General features: G+C 55.4%; 1 protein-coding gene across 3 annotated transcripts; it reads right to left on the bottom strand.

Annotated features, from left to right (window-relative positions):
• Positions 1-341: 341 nt before the first annotated feature.
• Positions 342-16,107, bottom strand: GRK6 (G protein-coupled receptor kinase 6). Of its 3 annotated transcripts, none has more exons than XM_038534630.1 (16): positions 15,905-16,107; positions 12,135-12,230; positions 11,044-11,156; positions 10,843-10,920; positions 10,428-10,528; positions 10,000-10,092; positions 9,844-9,907; positions 9,565-9,705; positions 9,119-9,309; positions 8,325-8,362; positions 8,140-8,229; positions 7,037-7,245; positions 6,802-6,939; positions 2,368-2,505; positions 2,151-2,285; positions 342-1,477 (listed from the first exon to the last, which is right to left on the bottom strand). In XM_038534630.1, exons 1-16 carry the CDS (start codon positions 15,954-15,956, stop codon positions 1,406-1,408), a joined length of 1,749 nt encoding a protein of 582 aa, XP_038390558.1. In that variant the 5' UTR covers positions 15,957-16,107; the 3' UTR covers positions 342-1,405. The 3 variants fall into 3 exon arrangements, with proteins under 3 accessions (XP_038390558.1, XP_038390557.1, XP_038390559.1); XM_038534629.1 differs by lacking the exon at positions 15,905-16,107 and adding an exon at positions 15,491-15,596; XM_038534631.1 differs by lacking the exon at positions 15,905-16,107 and adding an exon at positions 15,491-15,596 and having other exon boundaries at positions 342-1,958.
• Positions 16,108-18,669: the final 2,562 nt, after the last annotated feature.

Raw genomic sequence — 18,669 nt, forward strand, 5'->3', positions numbered from 1 at the left:
ATAACCGGTCTCCAGGCCACCCTGGCCTTGGAGGGGATCCTGCCAGCCAAGTCTGCCTCCCCAAGGCAGAGCCAGACTCATGCCCTAGTGGGGACCCAGGCTTCTTCCCTCAGGCCTCATCCCATTTAGGAAGCTGAGAAACCCACTAGGTGAGCCCAGAGGCCACCAAAGCCTGGCTGCCTGGAGAGGCTATGCCAAGATCAGCCAGGGGGGAAGGGTCCAGGGCATGTTGGAAAGGCAGCCCCCACCAAGCCCACCTCTGATCCCTTCCCACTTCCAGCAGGGTGAGGAAAGCAGGAAGACCCCTGGAACATCAGGAGCAAGAAAGAGGCAGGCAGGGCGGCTGGCCAGGTATGTGCTCGACTGTATTCACTCAGAGACACGTGGCAGCTTACATTGGACAAAATGAGTAATAAAAATTGGCTTTAAATATGGAAAAACCAGGGCCCTGTAATCCCATGCTACCCTAACACTGGGACCAGGATGGCCATCACAATCTGGGAAGGACCAGAACTGGGGCCTGGGGTATAGGCACACACACACCTCGACCTACCCCCTTCATGCACACGTTCAATCTCTCTCTCTCTCACACACACACATACCACAGGCACACACAGGGAGGGATGGATTATTGCTGGGCACACGTGTCTATTGTTAAGAAGGGAGTCTGGAATGTTTGAGAGTTGGCCAGGGACAACCTCCTCCCCCCTTCCCATGGCCCGGGCCGGGGCGTTTCTATGAGAAGTGTCTTTAGGACAGGGCCCAGCACGTGGGACAAGGCGCCCTGGGAGCTGCAAGGCAGAGGCATACCCATCTGGGGCAGCCTGGGCAGTGGGCTGATGGGTCCCACGGCCAGCCTAGTCTCTGGTCACACTTTGGCACAGGCCTAGGGGATACAGAGGCCCCAGATCCAGCTTTGACAAGTGCTGAGAAGGGACAACATTGGACCCCAGAGGTGGTGGCCTGAGCCTGGGGCAGCAGAGGCAGGCAGGAGTCTCACTCGGAGGTCGGCGGTGGCGAGCACAGTGCTGGGGGCTCAAGGGCCTTGGCCTGTCCACACTGGGCCCAAGGAGCCCTGAGTTTGGCAGTGGCCCCTCTGCCAGCTCCAAGATGGGTCTTAAGAATGGTCTGGTTGCTATATACATTCGTACAAATACATAAATACAGAAAGCCCCGAGCTCCACAGACAAGAGCTGAAGGGACGCACCTTTGTCCCAGGGACAGCCCAGGCCTTGCCGAACTCAGCCAGACAGGGACTGAAGGGCAGAGGACGCTGCGGAGAGCTCCGCTGTGTTCCCCAGGCCACAACTTGCGTGGACAATGGGGAAGACCACTGTGCAAAACTGTAAACAGTGCTTGGAGTAGCTGCTACCGCCAACCACCGGTGAGGGCCTCAGGCTGGGGGCTAGAGGCGGGTGGGGAGCTCGAGGCGGGTGGGGAGCTCTTCCTCACTGTCGCTGCAGTTTCCACAGCAATCCTGGAGGGATGGGGAAGACACGGAGGGAGAGAGGCAGAGCAAGTGCCATTAGCCACTGGTGCCATCACCCAGGCTGCGGCCCTGCCAGGAGCTGCCCGGAGCCGCGCTCTGGGCTGTGGGATCCCCATGAGGGGCCTGGAGCAGCAGCTCAGGCCAGACATGGGTGGACATCAGTGCAGAGGCTACTGGCAGCAGGCTGGAGTAAGAGGGTCCAGGGGGATCTCAGGCTTTGCCAGAACAAGGTCCCATCCAGACCCTCTTCCTCTGGAGATGGTGGAGGCAGAACATGGGGAGACAGATGGATAAGCAAAGCTAGCAGCTTGAAGGTGCCAGGGTGCAGGAAATGAAGTAGTTGGGGGGGGGGGGGAGCGGGCACCAGACTTCTTTCGCCCACATCTTGCCTCTGCCATGGAAGGGCTGCCCGTGGCTCCCCGAGGCTGGGCAGCAAGGCCAACCCATGGGGAGCCCACACTGCTCACCTCTGGAAAGAGAAAAGAGGCCGTGAGCCCAGCCAGGGGTAGGGGACAGGCGGGAATGAGGCCAGAGACCCTGGGCACACCTGGCATGGCTGGAAGATGCCCACTCCCAGCACATGCGGGCACCAGCTCTGCCTCCCACCCACCGTCCCCTGGAGCCAGGTTAGGAGCCGAGATAGGACACCATTGGGGGTTACCTGGCGGCTGAAGAGCCTCTGCAGCAGTCCCTTCTTAGGGGGTGCAGGTGGCTGACCCTTCCAGTCCAGGTCTGGGGGAACTGAGCCATCTAGCCCAAAGACATTCAGCTCCTGGAAGCACTCGGTCTCCACCATCTGCCGAAGCACAGGCAGCTGTGAGAGCTGCCTCTGGGGCTGCTCCTTTGGAGCCCATTACACCAGCTGGGCAGGTCCTTACCTCATTCTGCCAGGGGATGGGCACACTGCCCGTGGCAAACTTCTGGTAGAAGTCCTGGTCAGTGGGTTCCAGCTCCACACCCTTAACTGTGGAAAACTGTTCAATGTCCAGAACATCCTTGCAGTAAATGGCCTGGGGCTGGTGGGGACAGAAAGAGCAGTCAGACAGGAGCAACACACACACACCAGCATGCACACACAGCATGCCTGCCCACGCATGCGGGCAGCTCAGCCCTGAAAAATAACTCCAGCCTTGGCCTGGCCGTGCCCAGACCCTTGCAGCTCTCTGATTTGGAGTCAGAAACTAGGTACCCCATGCACTTCCTAAACATGGCAGTCCCTCCTCTTTGAGGTTATTTCCCCTTTGTAAACCAGGGATCATTACTAATCCTCATTGCTTTTTTTTTTTTTTTAAGATTTTATTTATTTATTCATGAGAGACACACACACAGAGAGAGAGGCAGACACAGGCAGAGGGAGAAGCAGGCTCCATGCAGGAAGCCTTAATGTGGGACTTGATCCCAGAACTCTGGGATCACACCCTGAGCCAAAGACAGACGCTCAACCGCTAAGCCACCCAGGCGTCCCACTCTCATTGCTTCTGACTGATGAGGCTGCGTCAAGGCCATGCCTTTCCTAGCCGATAGTAGCTGACCTGCTGTAGTCAACTAGCCCCCACAGTGCTTTGGGGCATCAGTGACAGGTACCCCCTCCACCCACACATGGCTGTCTGGGGTTGCAACTGCTGAGGTGCGTGCAGGCACAATCTTAGCTGGTTGTTTCAGCTGAACATCCCCATGCAGGAACTGGAGCTGACAGGTCCTCTGTCCCAGGATGCCCAATGGCCTGCTCCATCTCCTCAAGCTTCATGGCCAATCAGAGGATTAGAATAGTCCTCCTAACCCCCCACACTCCTGGGGCCTCTGCTGGGAGCCCACTTCACTCCAGAAGGCCAGTGTCTTTTTCTATCTTCACACTGTTTTCTAAATCCTACTATTAAGGATGTCAATTAAAACAACATCATAATGTAAGATGGTACAGCTGCTTTGGAAAACAATCTGGCATTTCCCCAAAAGGTTAAAAGTTATTAGCCAGCAATTCCAATCCTAGGTATATATCCAAGAGAAATGAAAACATTATGTCCCCACCAAATCTTGCACGTCAATGTTCATTGAATTATTCGTAATAGCCCAAAGTGAAAACAACCCCGATGTCCATCAACTGATGATAAATAAAATGTGGCATATTCATACAATGGAATATTACTCAAAAAAAGGAACAAAGTAAGGGTGCCTGGGTGGCTCAGTCAATTCAGCATCTGCTCAGGTCATGATCCTGGGATTGAGCCCCATGTCAGGCTCCCTGCTCAGCAGGGAGTCTCCTTCTCCCTTTCCCTTTGCCCCTCCCCCCTGCTCATGCTCTCTCTTAAATAAATACATAAAATCTTTTCTTTTTTTTTTAAGAATTTATTTATTTATTCATGAGAGACACACACAGAGAGAGAGAGAGAGAGGCAGAGACACAGGCAGAGGGAGAAGCAGGATCCACACAGGGAGCCTGACGTGGGACTCAATCCCAGGTCTCCAGGATCACTCCCTGGGCTGAAGGCAGGAGCTAAACCGCTGAGCCACCCGGGCTGCCCAATAAAATCTTTTTCTAAAAAGGGGGTAGAGGGGATCCCTGGGTGGCTCAGCCTTTTAGCGCTTGCCTTCGGGGCAGGGCGTGATCCTGGAGTCCCGAGATCGAGTCCCACATCAGGCTCCCTGCATGGAGCCTGCTTCTCCCTCTGCCTGTGTCTCTGCCTCTCTCTCTCTCATGAATGAATGAATGAATGAATGAATAAATAAATAAATAAATAAATAAATAAATAAATAAATAAAAGGGGGTGGGCTCCTGGGTGTCTCAGTCAGTTAAGCATCTGCCTTCGGCTCAGGTCATGATCTCAGGGTCCTGGGATAGAGCCCCACATTGGGCTCCCTGCTCAATGGGGAGTCTGCTTCTCCCTCTGCCTCTCCCTCCTCTGCTTGTGCTCTGTCAGTCTCTTTCTCTCTCAAATAAATAAAATCTTAAAAAAAATTTTTTTAGGGATCCCTGGGTGGCGCAGCGGTTTAGCGCCTGCCTTTGGCTCAGGGCGCGATCCTGGAGACCCGGGATCGAAACCCACGTCGGGCTCCCGGTGCATGGAGCCTGCTTCTCCCTCTGCCTATGTCTCTGCCCCCCACCCCCTCTGTGTGTGTGACTGTCGTAAATAATTAATTAATTAATTAATTTAAAAAAAATTTTTAATTAAAAAAAGGGACAAAGTACTAATACAAGCCTACGATACTGATAAACCTTGAAAATATTACACTAAGTGAAAGAAGTCAGTCACAAAGGACCACATATTGTATAACACCACTTGCATGAAATGTCCAGAACAGACAAATATATAGAGAAAGAAAGTAGATTCGTGATTGCCAGGGCCACAAAGAGAGGAAAATGGGGAATGAGTGCTAATGGACCCAGGGTTTTTGTTGGGTGGGTGGAGAGAGGTGATGTGAATGTTCTAAAATTGATTATGGTGATGGTTGCACAAATTTGAATATGCCAAAAGTCATTTAATTACACGCTTTGAGTGAGTGAATCATATAGTATATGCATTAAATCTCAACAAAACCATTAAAAATAAAAATATCATCATCAAACTTGCTTCTCATCTGTTGCTTCTAAAAAGTTAAACTCCAGGGCACTTATTTCTAGCTTTGAATAAAAGACTCTGGGGTGGTGGGATGATTTCAAGGTTAAATGAGATGACGTGCACTGGAAGTAGTAACCCTGATGGCTGGGCAGGCCCTGAGCAGGCTGCTCTCAGTTCAATCACTCACAGCAAGGCCCACACCCCAGGGTGCTGGTGAGGCCTACAAGACACAGTCCTTCATAAGCGTGGCTCCCTAGCTGTCCTCTTGCTTCTATTCGCCACCTCTGGGCCGGCCCCCACAGCTTGCAGGCCTGCTGTACAGTCCCCAGAGGTCCTCTGTCACACTTAGAATAAAACCCTGTGCCTCCCCCAGCCCATGCTCATTATGGCCACACTGGCCTCCTTGCTATTCTATTGCTAGAGGCTTCTCCTTCTCCCTGGAATGCTCTCACCCCAAAGCTCTGCATGGCGCTCTCCTTCATATATTTTAGGCTTCTGCCTAACCATCAGGTCCTCAGAGACACCCCCCCCCCCCATTCCTTGTCTCCCTCTTAGCTGGGTTTATTGTTTTCATATTATCTGATATTCTTTCTGTCCTAGTGCTTTATTTCACCATGCTCCCCACCACAACAGGAAGGCAGGACCGGGTTATGGTGACCTCTTTATCTCTGAGGCCTGGCACTTATGGGCACTCAGATATTGGCTGAGTGAATAAACAGTTCCTGTGTGGCTGCCAGCCATCAGTCCAGTCTGCCCATTACCTTCCTGCCTCCCCAGAGGTCCTGGTGAAGTGTCAATCTCAGGACCCAGTCCCCTTACATATGGGAGGGAGGCAGGCACAGAACTTCATATTGGCCAATCACAACCTTCCCTGTGATTTCACACAAAGCAGCCTGAATTCAGAGGGAGGACAATTAACAGGTTGAAGGAGAGCCAAGAGATGAAGTCCTGGCAACATCACACAAAACCCCGATGTTGGCCCTACTCTAGGATCTTCTGGCCCAATGAATCAATAAGCTCCATGTTGGACACAAGTTTTAGCCGGGTTCATGCCACTTGGAATATGATGACTCGAGGATGTTTCTGCCCGCAGAGACACTCGGTAAGTGGGTTGAGACTCCACAAGGGTGAGGTCAGCACTACCAGGTATGGTGGGCGACCAGAATTCAGTCAGCCTAATAACTCCTTAGCCCTGCTGGCAACAGCATTCTTTAGGAGACTGACCTCCCCCTGCCCCCAGCAGCACTTTAGGTGGGCAAGTGATCCAAGTGTGGCCCCTGAGGGCCTCTGAGCCATCAGTGACAATAAGCACTAGCCTTAGGACTTTTTTTTTTCTCTCCCCGTTTAGGACCTCTTTTGAAATTATTGGGCAGGACGTACACCGTGTCTCCCGGGCTGGCCGAGGAAGGGAGACCTGAAATGCTGGATTCAGGATGAATGCACATTTTTAGGATGTGGGCCTGAAATGCTGGATTCACCACTACCATCCCCTAGAGAGAGCAGCCAGGAAGTAAAGACTGCATCCTGGCCAGTAGAGTGGGGAGGAAGAGGAAGAGGGAATTCCTGCAATGTAGCTGCAGCCCCAGATCCAGGTATGCCAAAAGCGACACCTATTCTGAGGCCTTCCATCTGCCTGAGTCCGGTGAGTTATGTTCTATTGGCGAAGCCATCTGAGTTGGGTTTTCTGACACTTGCACTGAAAGTGTCTAGACCTCTCCTCCAAGAGCCCCACCCTGATCAGGAGTGAAAAGCACTCACGTCGGGCTTGAATGGTGGCTCCAGCATGCCGGCTCCCAGCCGCTTGAAGTTCAGCTTCTTGAAGAGGGGGTGTTCCTTCACCTCACGGGCACCACCTCCACGACACCCTAGGCGCTCAGCAGGATCCTTGCACAGGAGCTGCACCAGGGCAGGGGCAGTCAGGGTGGCCTGGGAGCAGTGCCCGCTACCCCCCAGCCCCAGGCCTGGCCACTCAGCCTCCTGCTGGCTGCCTTACCTGGGAGCAGAGTGAGCGGGCCTGTGGGGAAAAGCGTTCCGAGTATTCCTCAGGCACCTCCTTCACCAGCCGCTCCACCTCCTCTCGCTTGATTTTCTTTTTCCTCTGCTGGAAGGGTGACTGCCCTGCGATCATCTCATACAGGAGGCAGCCTAGCGCCCACCAGTCTGGGCTAAATGTGTACCGTTCGTTCTTCACCACCTCCGGAGCTGGGCAGAGTGAAATGGGAGTGAGGGCTGGGCAGGAGGCAGGAACCAAGCCCTGGGGCCCTGGGAATGCCCAACACACTTCAAATGGGGTATCAGCTCAAACAGCTGCCTGCCAGCAGGCACTCTAAACAGCCTGGTAGGGACTTCAGTGCATAGGACAGCACATGCCCCATCAAAGGGAGCCAGTGTGGCTCTGCAGGAGGCCAGGTCTTCTGATTTTTCAAAAGAAGTCAGAAGTTTGTATTTTATAATATGAAGCTGTCTGGCCTATCAAATGTTGGCAACTCATTCCAATAGTTTTAAAAACAATTTGATTTAAGTACAAATGTAGGCCACATTAGGCCTGTGTGGTTACCAGTTTGCAACCTCTGGATTTAATATAGAAAGAAAGAAACTCATCTGCTGTGTGCCTACTGCCTGCCAGTGGGCTTATGGGGGTTTTTGCCCCTCCTCCCTCTTTTCATCTTCAGGCAACCCTGGGAGTCAGTATGAGTGCTTTATAGTTGGGCAAAGTGAGGCTAGGAGCAGCAGTATATGGCCCACAGTCACAGAACAAACAACAGATGGGCCCTGGGTGACTGGGGCTCTGTCTGCTGTGTCACATATCCCCAAGGGGAATATGAGGGCACTTCCTCTCTGAACCTGGGCAGGTCAGAGGAGGGCAGGACTGAGAAGATAAGATCAGCCCCTTCTCCTCCTCCTCTGGTAGCCACCTGCAAGCCCAGCAAATAGGAAGAGCTCAGTATTTGGTGAGTGTGTATTCGCAGGTGTGTGGGGTCCTGGCTGAGTCTTGGTCCTAATTTATAAACTAGAGTTATCACCTCTTTCTACTCCCTGAGACACAGAGGTGGAGGGGTCCAAAGGGCAAAGAAGTAAGGATGGAGGGAGACTCACCCATGTAGCCTACAGTGCCCACACGACCCTTGATGGTCTGGCCCTCTGGCACATGCACAGCCAGCCCCAGGTCAGAGATTCGGATGTGACCTGAATGTAGGTGGAGCAGGGGGGGGCCCATTAGACAGGTGGGCCAGACCCTGCCCTACTCCACTGCATCCCACCTCTGTGGCCCCCTCACCCACCATGGTCATCCAGTAGGATGTTCTCTGGCTTCAGGTCCCTGTGGGGAGAGAGGGGCAGGGTCAGATGTTCAAAATGCAGAGGAGCCAGACAGGACGGTACCACCTCCTAGCTCACTTGTCTTCTGGAATGGGAAGTGCAGCAAGGTGCAGAAGCCATTTATCATCAGGGTGAGGGACAGCTCTGCCCTCGCTCACCACAGCCCCGACTTGAGGGAGGCAGCCTGGGGATCTGTCCAGCTAGGACCCATCCTGCAAGTCCCCAGGCAAGTGGAGAGCAGGTCCTTGGGAAGGCAGCACCAGGAGCTTTGCTCACCACTAGTGCTGAGGTGACTGACTTTGGTGGCTAACTCTACATTTCCTGTCAAAGGGGCTACTCATCTGTCCTCTCATGGGGCTGTTACTGGCAGTGATTTCATCTGAACATCCCAACAATGCACAGAGCTCTCTGCTGCCAAGCCCTCCATGCCAGGCTCTGTGCACTGCACTGCATCATCCCATTTGGTCCCTAAAACCAGCTACAAGGCAGGAATTACAGTCTCTGCTTCCCAGAAAAGGAAACAATGTAGGGAGCAGGAAGCTGACTGGCAGAGAAGGGTGACAACACTAGCATTCCCGTGAGTGAGCCAGACCCAGAAGCTCTCAAGTCCGCCTGGCTAAGGGCGCCCCAAGCCAGTGCGCAGCAGGGCTCAAACTGGCTTATGCCTGCCATGACAGCCCCAGCACACTGGCATCCTTTCATAGCCTCCACCCGTGCCCAGCCACAGACCCCCACAGGGAGGGCCAAAGCCCAGAACCTGTACACGATGCGTTCCCGGTGTAGGTCCTCCAAGCCACAGCAGATCTCCGCGGCATAGAAGACAGCTCGAGGCTCGGGGAAGCCGGCCTGGCCCATGTGGTAGATGTGGAACTTGAGGTCGCCTCCATTCATTAGCGTCAGCACCAGGCACAGCGCATCCTTGGTCTCATAGGCATAGGCCAAGCTCACCTGTGGCCGAGGGGACCCGAGCCCTCAAGCAGGGGCCAGGGGCCACCTGATGGCAAGGCTGGCACCAGCCGCCCAAAAAATCCTTCTCAGTGCCACTCCTTGGGGTCCCACCTGCTCCCCAGGCCTGATGTCAATACCCCAAGCCTGTCCTTCCTAAGTATTTCCAAGGGCAGGAAGAGATCTGGCCTGGTGAGCGGGGAGGGCAGGGCAAGTGCATGGCCAGGGGAAAGGGAGGGGTCTCCTGTCTGTACTTACTACAAACCTACTGTTCACTTTCTCCAGGATCTGTTTTTCATTGAGTGCCATGGCCTCCCCTTTCCGCTTCTTGATCCGCTTCTTTTCCAGCTTCTTGCAAGCGTACATCTTGCCTGTTGCCCGCACCTGGCAGGCACACACCTGGAGCCAAGGCAGATGGGCAAATAGGGACCAGCTGTGCCCTTCCTGGGGCCACAAGGGTTTGGGGACGGGGGTTGGTCCAGGGCCCACCGTACCCCACATTCCCACTCCATCAGAGATTCTGGCATGGCCACTTACCTCACCAAAGCCACCTTTGCCCAGGACTCGGTACTGCCTGAAGGTGTTTTTGGTCACTGGCTGCCTGTGGGCATGGGATTTCAGAGCAAACACTGGCTGAGCAGGGCCCCAAGGCCCGTGAGAGTCCTAGCAACTCCCAGCCTTCAGGGAGCTCACCTTTCCAGCCACTTCCACTGTAGGAAACGGTTGAAGTAGATGCTGTCGAGGTAGTCGGCAAAAGGAGCCATGCTCAGGTACTCATGGGTCAGCCTGTTGAGAGGTTCCAGCCCACTGGTCAGCCCCTGACACCTCAAGTTCTCGGCCTGATGGGCCAGACCCCCTGCTATGTGCACGCTTGGCCTGAAAGGCAGCATCATGAGCCAACCCTCTGGCTGACCCAAAGAGAAGGGAGGCATGCACCCATACAGAAGCTGAAGATGCTACAGAGAGGGAAGGCCACCTGCCCAAGCTCACACAGTGCATGCAAGGCTAGGGTGAGAGGCTGAGCTCCCTCACCAGCTGCTGAACTGTTCGCAGCCTTCCAGGCCCACAGAAGCCCCCTCCTCAGGATACAACTCCAGGCCTGTGGGCAGGGAGAGGCTTACCGGCTGAGCTCCTGGAAGAGGTCTTTGCAGGGCCCCTGCTCCAGCCGCTGGGAGCAATTAGTCACCAGCTGCCGGGGGACCTCAGGAATGAGGTCAGGACCCTAAGGACAGGCAACAAATAGGTCAGTGCAGGGGGTCCTATGGCCAGCTGCCCACTCCCAGGGCAGAGAAAGCCAGTATCTTGGGCCTGTGGTGCACCGGCCTGCCCAGATGCTGAACTCAGTTCCACTGCTACCCTTGAGGCAGGGTGAAGCGGAGCCACCGGCTCTGGCCCACCCTCCTGGGCTCCGTGCCCCTGGTCTGCCAGGTGAACCTGGTGCGACTCCAGGGCACTCTCTGCCCAGGCTGCAGTCATTCCTCTCTCCATCACTGAGCTCTGCCCACTGGTGTCATCCCTCCATCGCTGCTCACTCACCGTGTGGCTCAGAAAATTCTGCATTAGCTGTCGCCCGCAGGCCTTCCGCTTCTCATCAGGGGTCACTTCATACTCAGCCTGCAGGGGGGAGGCAGAAAAGCTTGGGGTCTGGGCGCATTAACGGTGTGAGGAGATGGAGAGCACTTGATCTGGGGACCTCTGCCTCCCACTCAGGGCCAGGCCAGGATGGGCTGCACTCACCACTCCATCCAGGAAGGCAATGCAGCGGGTCAGCTCAGGCCTTGTTGCACAGAACTCTCGGAACAGCAGGCGCCCAATGGGCTGCCGCTCACACAGGCTATGGTAGTCACGTTCTGCAAGCAAGCGTAGGAGCTACTGGGTTCCCAGACCTGGAGACTGCCAATGGGCCACTCCTATCCATACCACCCAGGCCCTGGGCCCCAACAGCAGCTCCTAGCCCTGTAGTATGGAAGCCATTATCTCCTTTAGAGCCCTCACTACAACACTGAGATGGGCATTACTCTTATTTCCATCAGACCTTGGGACTAAGGCCCAGAAAAGCTAAGTAATTAGCTCAAGATCACACGGCCAGGAGTATGGCTCCAGAGGTAGGCCCTCACCTTCCCTGCTATCTCCCGGTTCACACCACCTACATACGTGACAGTGCCGGGCTTGGGTGTGGTTTGTGAGGTTCCGGCCCGGCCCAGGCTAGGCCCAAACCTGCTGCCTGCCTGGCGAAAGTGCAGGAGGAAGCTGTGGCTTCCGGCGAGCTCAAGGCTAGGCCTCCTTCCAGGCGGTGGAAGCAGCCACGGTATACTCCTTGCCCACATGCAGGCCATCAGAGGGCTTGAGACAACCCTGGGTGCTGCACAAACCTGAGGCCTCAACCAAGATAAGCAGGAGCCGGGGTCCCGGCCCCTCTGGTCAAGGCTTTGCTGCCCACCCACCCCCACCTTACACTCACCCCACACCAGGCTAGGCTGTGCTAAGCACAGGCTTGGGGCTCCTTATGCATCAATCTGTGGGTTGGCTCCAGCCTCCCTTGTGCTCTCTACCCCTCAAACCCTAGGCCAGGCCCTCCTTTCCTCTGCTTCTCTCAGACTGCCCCAAATATGTCGTTGCCCTGCTCCTCATCCACTCCCTCCCTCAACCCCCACCCCCATTGTCTGCACTGTGCTCTCCACCCATCTCAAGCCCAGGAACTGAAACTGGGTTGGGTGGTGCAGCCTCAATCTTCCTGCTCCCAGGACCCTCCACCATGCCCCTCTGCCCCAGGGGTGAGGTCTGAGGAGAGGCCCTCCAGCACCTCCAAGTCTCTACCCAGGCCTCACCGAGGCTGAGCCGCAGCTCTTCACACTGGCTGATGTGGGGGAACTGCAGCATCTGTCGCCATTTCTTGCTTTTGCCTTTGCGATTCCCACCACCACCTACGGGAACAAAGGGGCACTGGGTCTCCAGTCCCACAGCCACCACGCTTCCCCTCAAGCACTCGGTGTACCCAGAGGCCTTCTGGGCTCAGCCCAGGCCCAGGCCCGGCCCACTCCAAGAGGCACCACAGGTCTCCATTCTGCATGCTTCAGCATGCCCTCGCTGGGCTCTGGGACACCCAAGGTACCCTGGGCCTCCTGCTGGGGGCTCCTGGGCTGCAAGATCCAAGAGGGGTGGTGAAGACAAGGCCACCAGACCGGGGGAGGGGGGTGATGTGAATGGAGGGGGGCAGGGGGTTCCAGGAAGCCTTGGCTGCTTCCTACCAGGTAAGGGTTTCTCAGGTGTAGAAAGTAGAGGACATGACAGTGATAGGAACTCTGTAAGTCAAGGCACAGAAGGAAGAGATTCCTGGACATGTGCAACATGCCTGAGAGACGCCAGAAGCAGGAGGGCAGCCTATGTCCCTAAGGAAGCTTCAAGCCCCTATTACCTGGCCCTGCATCAGAGCTACCAGAGACTCAAACAATGTGGTGGCAAGAGGGCAGGCATTTGGGATGCCACTTCAGTACACAAGGGCTTCCATGGCCTAGATACCTGCCTTATTCTACCTAGCTGACTCCCTCTCAGTAGCTGCTGAGACCAGAGTAGCACCTCAGGTGCTTAGAGAGCCATATAGGTATGGTAAATGTGAGCCAGATGGGAGGCAACAGGGAGTGGTGGGGAGTGTGGTGAACTGGGCCATATCCACCCCTTCCAATAGGGGCAGCTGCAGCTTGGCTGTGGCCAGGCAGGAATGCAGGCTCAGTTTGGCCAGCCGGGATCTGGACTGTTGTGTGAAATACTGGGTCGTATTTTTTGTAAAAACCCACTGTAGCCAAGTGAATTAAATATGTTAGAGAGCTAGCCAGATGTGGCCCATGAGCCAGGAGGTTGAAAATGGAAAGGCCTGAGTCTTAAAGCCCCACAGACAGAGGTTTGAATCTCCAATTCACACTTTAGGCCCATCTAGGAGCTCAATTTCTTCACAGGTACTAGGGATCCAAAGCCACCTCCAGAGGTGCTGTCAGAGTGCCTGGGAGAGTCTGTGCCTAGTGCTTAGCAGGGCTGTGGCAAGAGTCGGGCCTCAGCTCCAACAACTCATGGCAACCTCAGGCAGCCACTTCCCCTTGCCTGGCCTCAGTTTCCCTGCTGCTTCCCCAGCCTTGTTTCGATCTGGCCCAGCTGAAAGCAAGTGGCACAGGGGAAGGGGCTGCTCCAGGGAGGGGGCAGAGCTGAGTCCCTCCAGGGCTTCTGTGACCTAAGCTGCCTGGAGGAGGAAATGTTGCAGGACACCCATTGGGAAACTTGCTGGCAGCCCTCCTGCAGCCTGCACCCAGCATCCCCCACAGTCATTGCTCCACTGTGAATGAGCAACAGACCCCCACCCCCAAGCCGAGGCAAGGCCTCCCCAGAAGGGGAACTCCCCCCCACAACCCGCCCACCCCACCACAGGTCCCTCACCCAACTCTCCATCCGCTGGCCTCCCCCCACTAGTTACTTCCTCCTCCCCCTCCGCCAGGCCACATCAAGGCAGCAGCAAGAGTCACATGCAAATATCCTGTCCTGGAACTGCCACCAGAGTCAGTGGGGCTTCTCCCCAGCCTAGCCTGGCCCCCTCTCTGTGCCTCTGGGCACCTGGGCAAGGAAAGACGGAACCCCAGCCCCCCAAGCACTGCCCCACTTCATCCTCAGAGCAATGCTGCCGTACCAGGCACAACCTTGGGAGAAAACAGAGGCCTTGAAATGAGGAACCAATTTGTCCAAGATCACAAAGCCTGGGGGTGCCAGAGGCAGGATTCAAACCCAGCTCCCTAGGACCACAACCCACACTCCTTCTCCCGCCAAACACACCATGCTGACATCCATTAGGTGTCCAGTGAATACACATACCCAGGGTTCCCAAACCACTTAGGGCCTCAGATCCTTTGGGGAGGTGGCAAAGGCCCAGCCCCAAGCTGTCAGCCAGCTAATGAAGGGGTTCCCATGCAGCCAGCCTAGGGGCCAGGATTTAGGACTGAGTGACAACAGGGATTTCTCTTAGTTTTCAGGTCCTATCCCCAACCATTCCACAAAAAGGGTTACTCAAATTTAGAGAGAAGAGACTTGTCTAGAAGCCTGCAGGTGGGAGGGGCAGGACCAGGTTGGGTAAGGGCTCTCCAGCGGAGGCATCAGTCCAGGTCTGGCCATACCCCCCTACACCTAACCCATGGCCTGAGGAAGCCTGTCGGGAGGTGCTATGCTCTCTGGCCAGGCAAGGCAGTGCTTAGCAGGCCTGAAGCCTGAACTGGCTGTAGCCCTAAGGAGGGAGGCCTGGCCAGGCTCTCCCCACCCCTCCTCCCTAGCTGGCTGGATGACGAGGCAGAACAGAATCGGCAGATGCCCCCAGAGGCTAGGAGGAAGGCCTAGCCCTGAGACTTGATAAGGGACAGGAGATAAGTAAGACTCCGAGCACTGGGGACCCGGCCTGCCATGCCTACTTCCAAGCAGCACCTCGCAGGGGGCAACACACACTGGGCAGGAAGGGGGTACAGATGCTGTGCCATCTGAGGGCTCCACTGGGCTTCCTACACACTATTGGGGGCATCCTGTGTCCTAGGCCTGGGGCAACCACAGTCTCACTGTATGAATTGGGGGTGAGTCCTTAGGCTGGGCCTGTTTCCCACCTGTAAAATGGAGCAGAAAAGTGAAACAGATGACCTGGCCCGGAAGCCCAGGAAAGAGAAGAAATGACCATGTCATGACCTCTCTGCCCTAGAGTTCAAAAAAGAAGGGTCTTGTTCACGGCTGATCCCCAGCACCCTAGACAAGACAGGACACAGAATGAGCGTTCTGTGATTATGTTACTGAGGTGGACAATGGCAGGCGAGGACCAGGTCTGGTCCTCTGTGTCCCCCAAGACCCTCAGAGAGCAGGTGCCTGGGAACGTTTGCAGTGGGAGCTCTGAGGAACTCAATACACATTCACTAGACTTGCTCCCTCTGCCAGGCCTGCACTTACAGTCCTGCCAGTTCCACATGCTCTCTTCCTTCAAAGCTCAGCTCCCACTTATTTCTGTGCCCATTTGACCCACTAGACGGTGGGCTTCCTGAGGGCAGAAATCATAACCCATTCGCCTTTGTCCCCGGTGTCCTAAGGCACAGAGCAACATATGTGACCAGTAGTTTCCTCAACCGGGGTGGGCTGTGCTACCGCAGTGGCTCCGCTCATTCATTCCCCAAACCTTTATCCTGCAGCAACTTTGCGCGGATCCAGTCTGGGCGCCAGGGTCTGGGCCCGAGGCACGTGGGGCAGGCTACGCTTTCTCGGGGCATCTTCTCACCTATCACCTGGGGGAGACCTCAGGCAGGCTCTCCAAGGACCCGGGTCCCACCCTTCCCTCTTCCTTCCTCTCTTCTTCACTGCCTCACGCCCTCCCCCCGCCCCGCTGCGCAGCGAGGGCGGTGGCCTGACCCCCGCCCCTTCCTGGGCCCCGGCACCCTCGGGCAGGTGCGGAGGACTACCGGCCGGAAGGGCTAGCTTCTGCGCGGGGTGCGGGGCGCGCTGCCCTAGGGATCTCGCTGCTGGGGCGCCCAGCTGAGCTCCGAGGCCGCGCGCCCGCGTTCCCTGCACCCGGCCGCCCGTTCGGCCGCCTCACCTTCCCGGGCCTTGAGTAGCACCGTGTTCGCTACGATGTTCTCGAGCTCCATGGGCTGCGGCGCCGCGGGGCCCGCCGGGCCGCGCCGCCGGCCGGGAACGCTCGCGGGACCCGGGGCCGGATGGCGATCGGCGCGGCTCCGCTCGGCTGGCAGTGACCGCGCCGCGGCCTCCCGGGCCTCCCCGGCCGCCGCCGCCGCCGCCGCCGCCCGCCGCTCACGCCCCGCCCCCTCCCGGGGGCCACCCGGCGCCGGCCCGCCCAGCCCCGCCCTCTGTTTACTTTACGCGGCCAATAACCGGGCGGGCGCTCCCCGCGCCGTCTCCCCATTAGACAGCCTCTTCATTAGTCCCCGCCTTCCCAGCCAGGGATTAGCTCAAAGGAGAAGGGAGGCGGGACTTTATACGTCATCTCTTCCTGGTTGGCCTGAGGGGGGCGTTCAGCCCCTAGGTTCGAATTTCTGGGCCTTCGTAGGATAGCGAACTGCCAATTAGGGCCGAGCCCTCTGCTGGGACAGCAGAGGTGGGTCCTCTGGGTCACGCCCCGGAAGCCGGAAGTTTGATTGGGTCAAAGGAGCGTCAGTCATTCTAATCGCTGCACTCCAATTGGGCCATCAGAGGAGGGTGTGACCCGGGTCCCTTGACTATCCTTGGCTTTTCTAAGGTTTGTAGGGATGCACTTGCTATCTTGGGCCTCCTGCTGGCCGGCTGCGAACTGCTTTGAGCCACTTGTCCAGCGGTATTCCTTTGGGTTGGCCCGTTCTGGAGAGTGCACATCGGAAGCGGGTAGAGGTCCAGAGGAGGTGGTTGGCCTCCGCAGCTGCTCCCCGGCCTCCGGCACCCGCCCCGCTCCCCCAGCCGGATGTTGTGATTTCTCTCCACCCACACGGCCTCGCCCGCCCTCGGCTCTGCTGCCTTATAAGGCAGCGTTACCACCCTGAGACCTTTGAGTGAGCTCACACCCATTATACAGGTGGGGAACAGAGAAGTGCCAGAAGTCCAGCGGCTGGCTCCAGGCGGACATCCTACTGTCTCCTCTCCCGCTTGACACAACAGAAAACAAAGACTTGCCCAAACTCAGCGAGTAAGAGTAAGGCAGAGCCGGATTCAACTAGGTTTCTCTGATCCCTATTCATTCATTCATCCAAAAATACAGAGCACCTGCTTTGTGCCAGGCATTGAACCAGGTGCGGGGCAATACAGTGGTGTCAGCAAGATAGCCGAGCTCTCTGCTTACATGCTAGACGGGTGGTAAAGGTTAGACCCGTAATAATCAAATAGGATGGTCTCAGAGAATGATAAGTGACATTAAGACAAAATACTAAAGTGTGAGGGGGGGAATGGTCTCAGGGTGTGACATTTGAGGAGATCCAATGGCCATGTGTGGCTACCATATTGGACAACATAGAGAATGTTTCCATCATCACGGAAAAGAAGTTCTGCCAGATAGCACTAATCTGGAGGAAGGAGTGGCTTCCATTTGTACAAAGGTTCCATGGTGACAGCCTGAATAACTGGGAGAAAAATGGTGCCACCAACTGAGGAAAAGTGAAGGATGGTAGGCTGAGTACTTTCTGATCCCCTAAACTTGACTTGAACAGACAGTTTTGCCACTTCTTGAAATATATACCCTAAGTCTCTGCTAGAGAGAAGTGGGATGTTGTGTGTGTATATCCAGACATTTGTGAGCAGGAGCTTGATGGCTTCCTACTTCTCATCCCATAGACCTATACCCCAGCTGTACGAAGACAGAAGCCAGGGCAAGATGGTGCCTTTCTGCTCTAGTCCAAAGTTGCTGGACACCCAGATGTGCAGGGAGAACTGGGGCAGATGTGTAGAAATTGTTGAGAAGGGGGAATGTGTATATATGGGAAAGTTTATTTGCAAACTTCTGTAGATTGAGTCTTAACCATATGCCAGGCTCTGCCCTTTCTTTTTTATTATTAATTTATTTGAGAGACTGAGTGCAGATGGTGGAAGAGGGGAGGCAGAGAGAGAGGGAGAGAGTCTTAAGCAGACTCCACTGATGAGGACGCTGAGCTGGAACCAGGAGTCTGACACTAAACAAACTGTGCCACCACCACCCAGGTGCCCTCAGGCTCTGCCCTTTCAAATGCATTCCCATTTAGCTATCTCAACAAACTGACCAGGCAGTGTGAGTGCCCCTCCCTTCCTAGAGAGGTGTGGCAATTAAGGATCATAAAGGCTCACAAACTATAGAATGAGCCCAAATGTCCATTGAATGATGAATAATAAAGATGTGGGGCACCTGGGTAGTTCAGTCAGTTAAGCACCTGACTCTTGATTTTGGCTCAGGTCAGGATCTCAGGGTCGTGAGACTGAGCACTGCATCAGACTATCCACTGGGCATGGAGCCTGCATAAGATTCTCTCTCTCTTCTGAGGCACCTGGGTGGCTCCGTTGGTTAAGCATCCAACTCTTGATTTCAGCTCAGGTAATGATCCCAGAGTCCTGGGATCAAGTTCCAAGTCCAGCTTCTGGCTGAGCAGGGGGCCTCCTTGTCTCTCTTTCCCTCTACCCCACCCCCAACTGGCTTTCTCTCTCTCTCTCTCTCTCTCTCAAATAAATAAATCTTTAAGAAAAAAAAATTCTCTCCTTCTCCTCAGCCCCTCCAACTTTTTCTCTTTCTTCCTCTCTTAGAAAAAAAAAAGGTGATGTACACACAAACACACAATGGAATATTACTTGGCCATCAAAAAGCATGAAATCTTGCCATTTGCAACAACATGGATGGAACTAGAAAATGTT

This window comes from Canis lupus, chromosome 4 (genome assembly GCF_011100685.1).
Source record: "Canis lupus familiaris isolate Mischka breed German Shepherd chromosome 4, alternate assembly UU_Cfam_GSD_1.0, whole genome shotgun sequence".
NCBI classification, from domain to species: domain Eukaryota; kingdom Metazoa; phylum Chordata; class Mammalia; order Carnivora; family Canidae; genus Canis; species Canis lupus.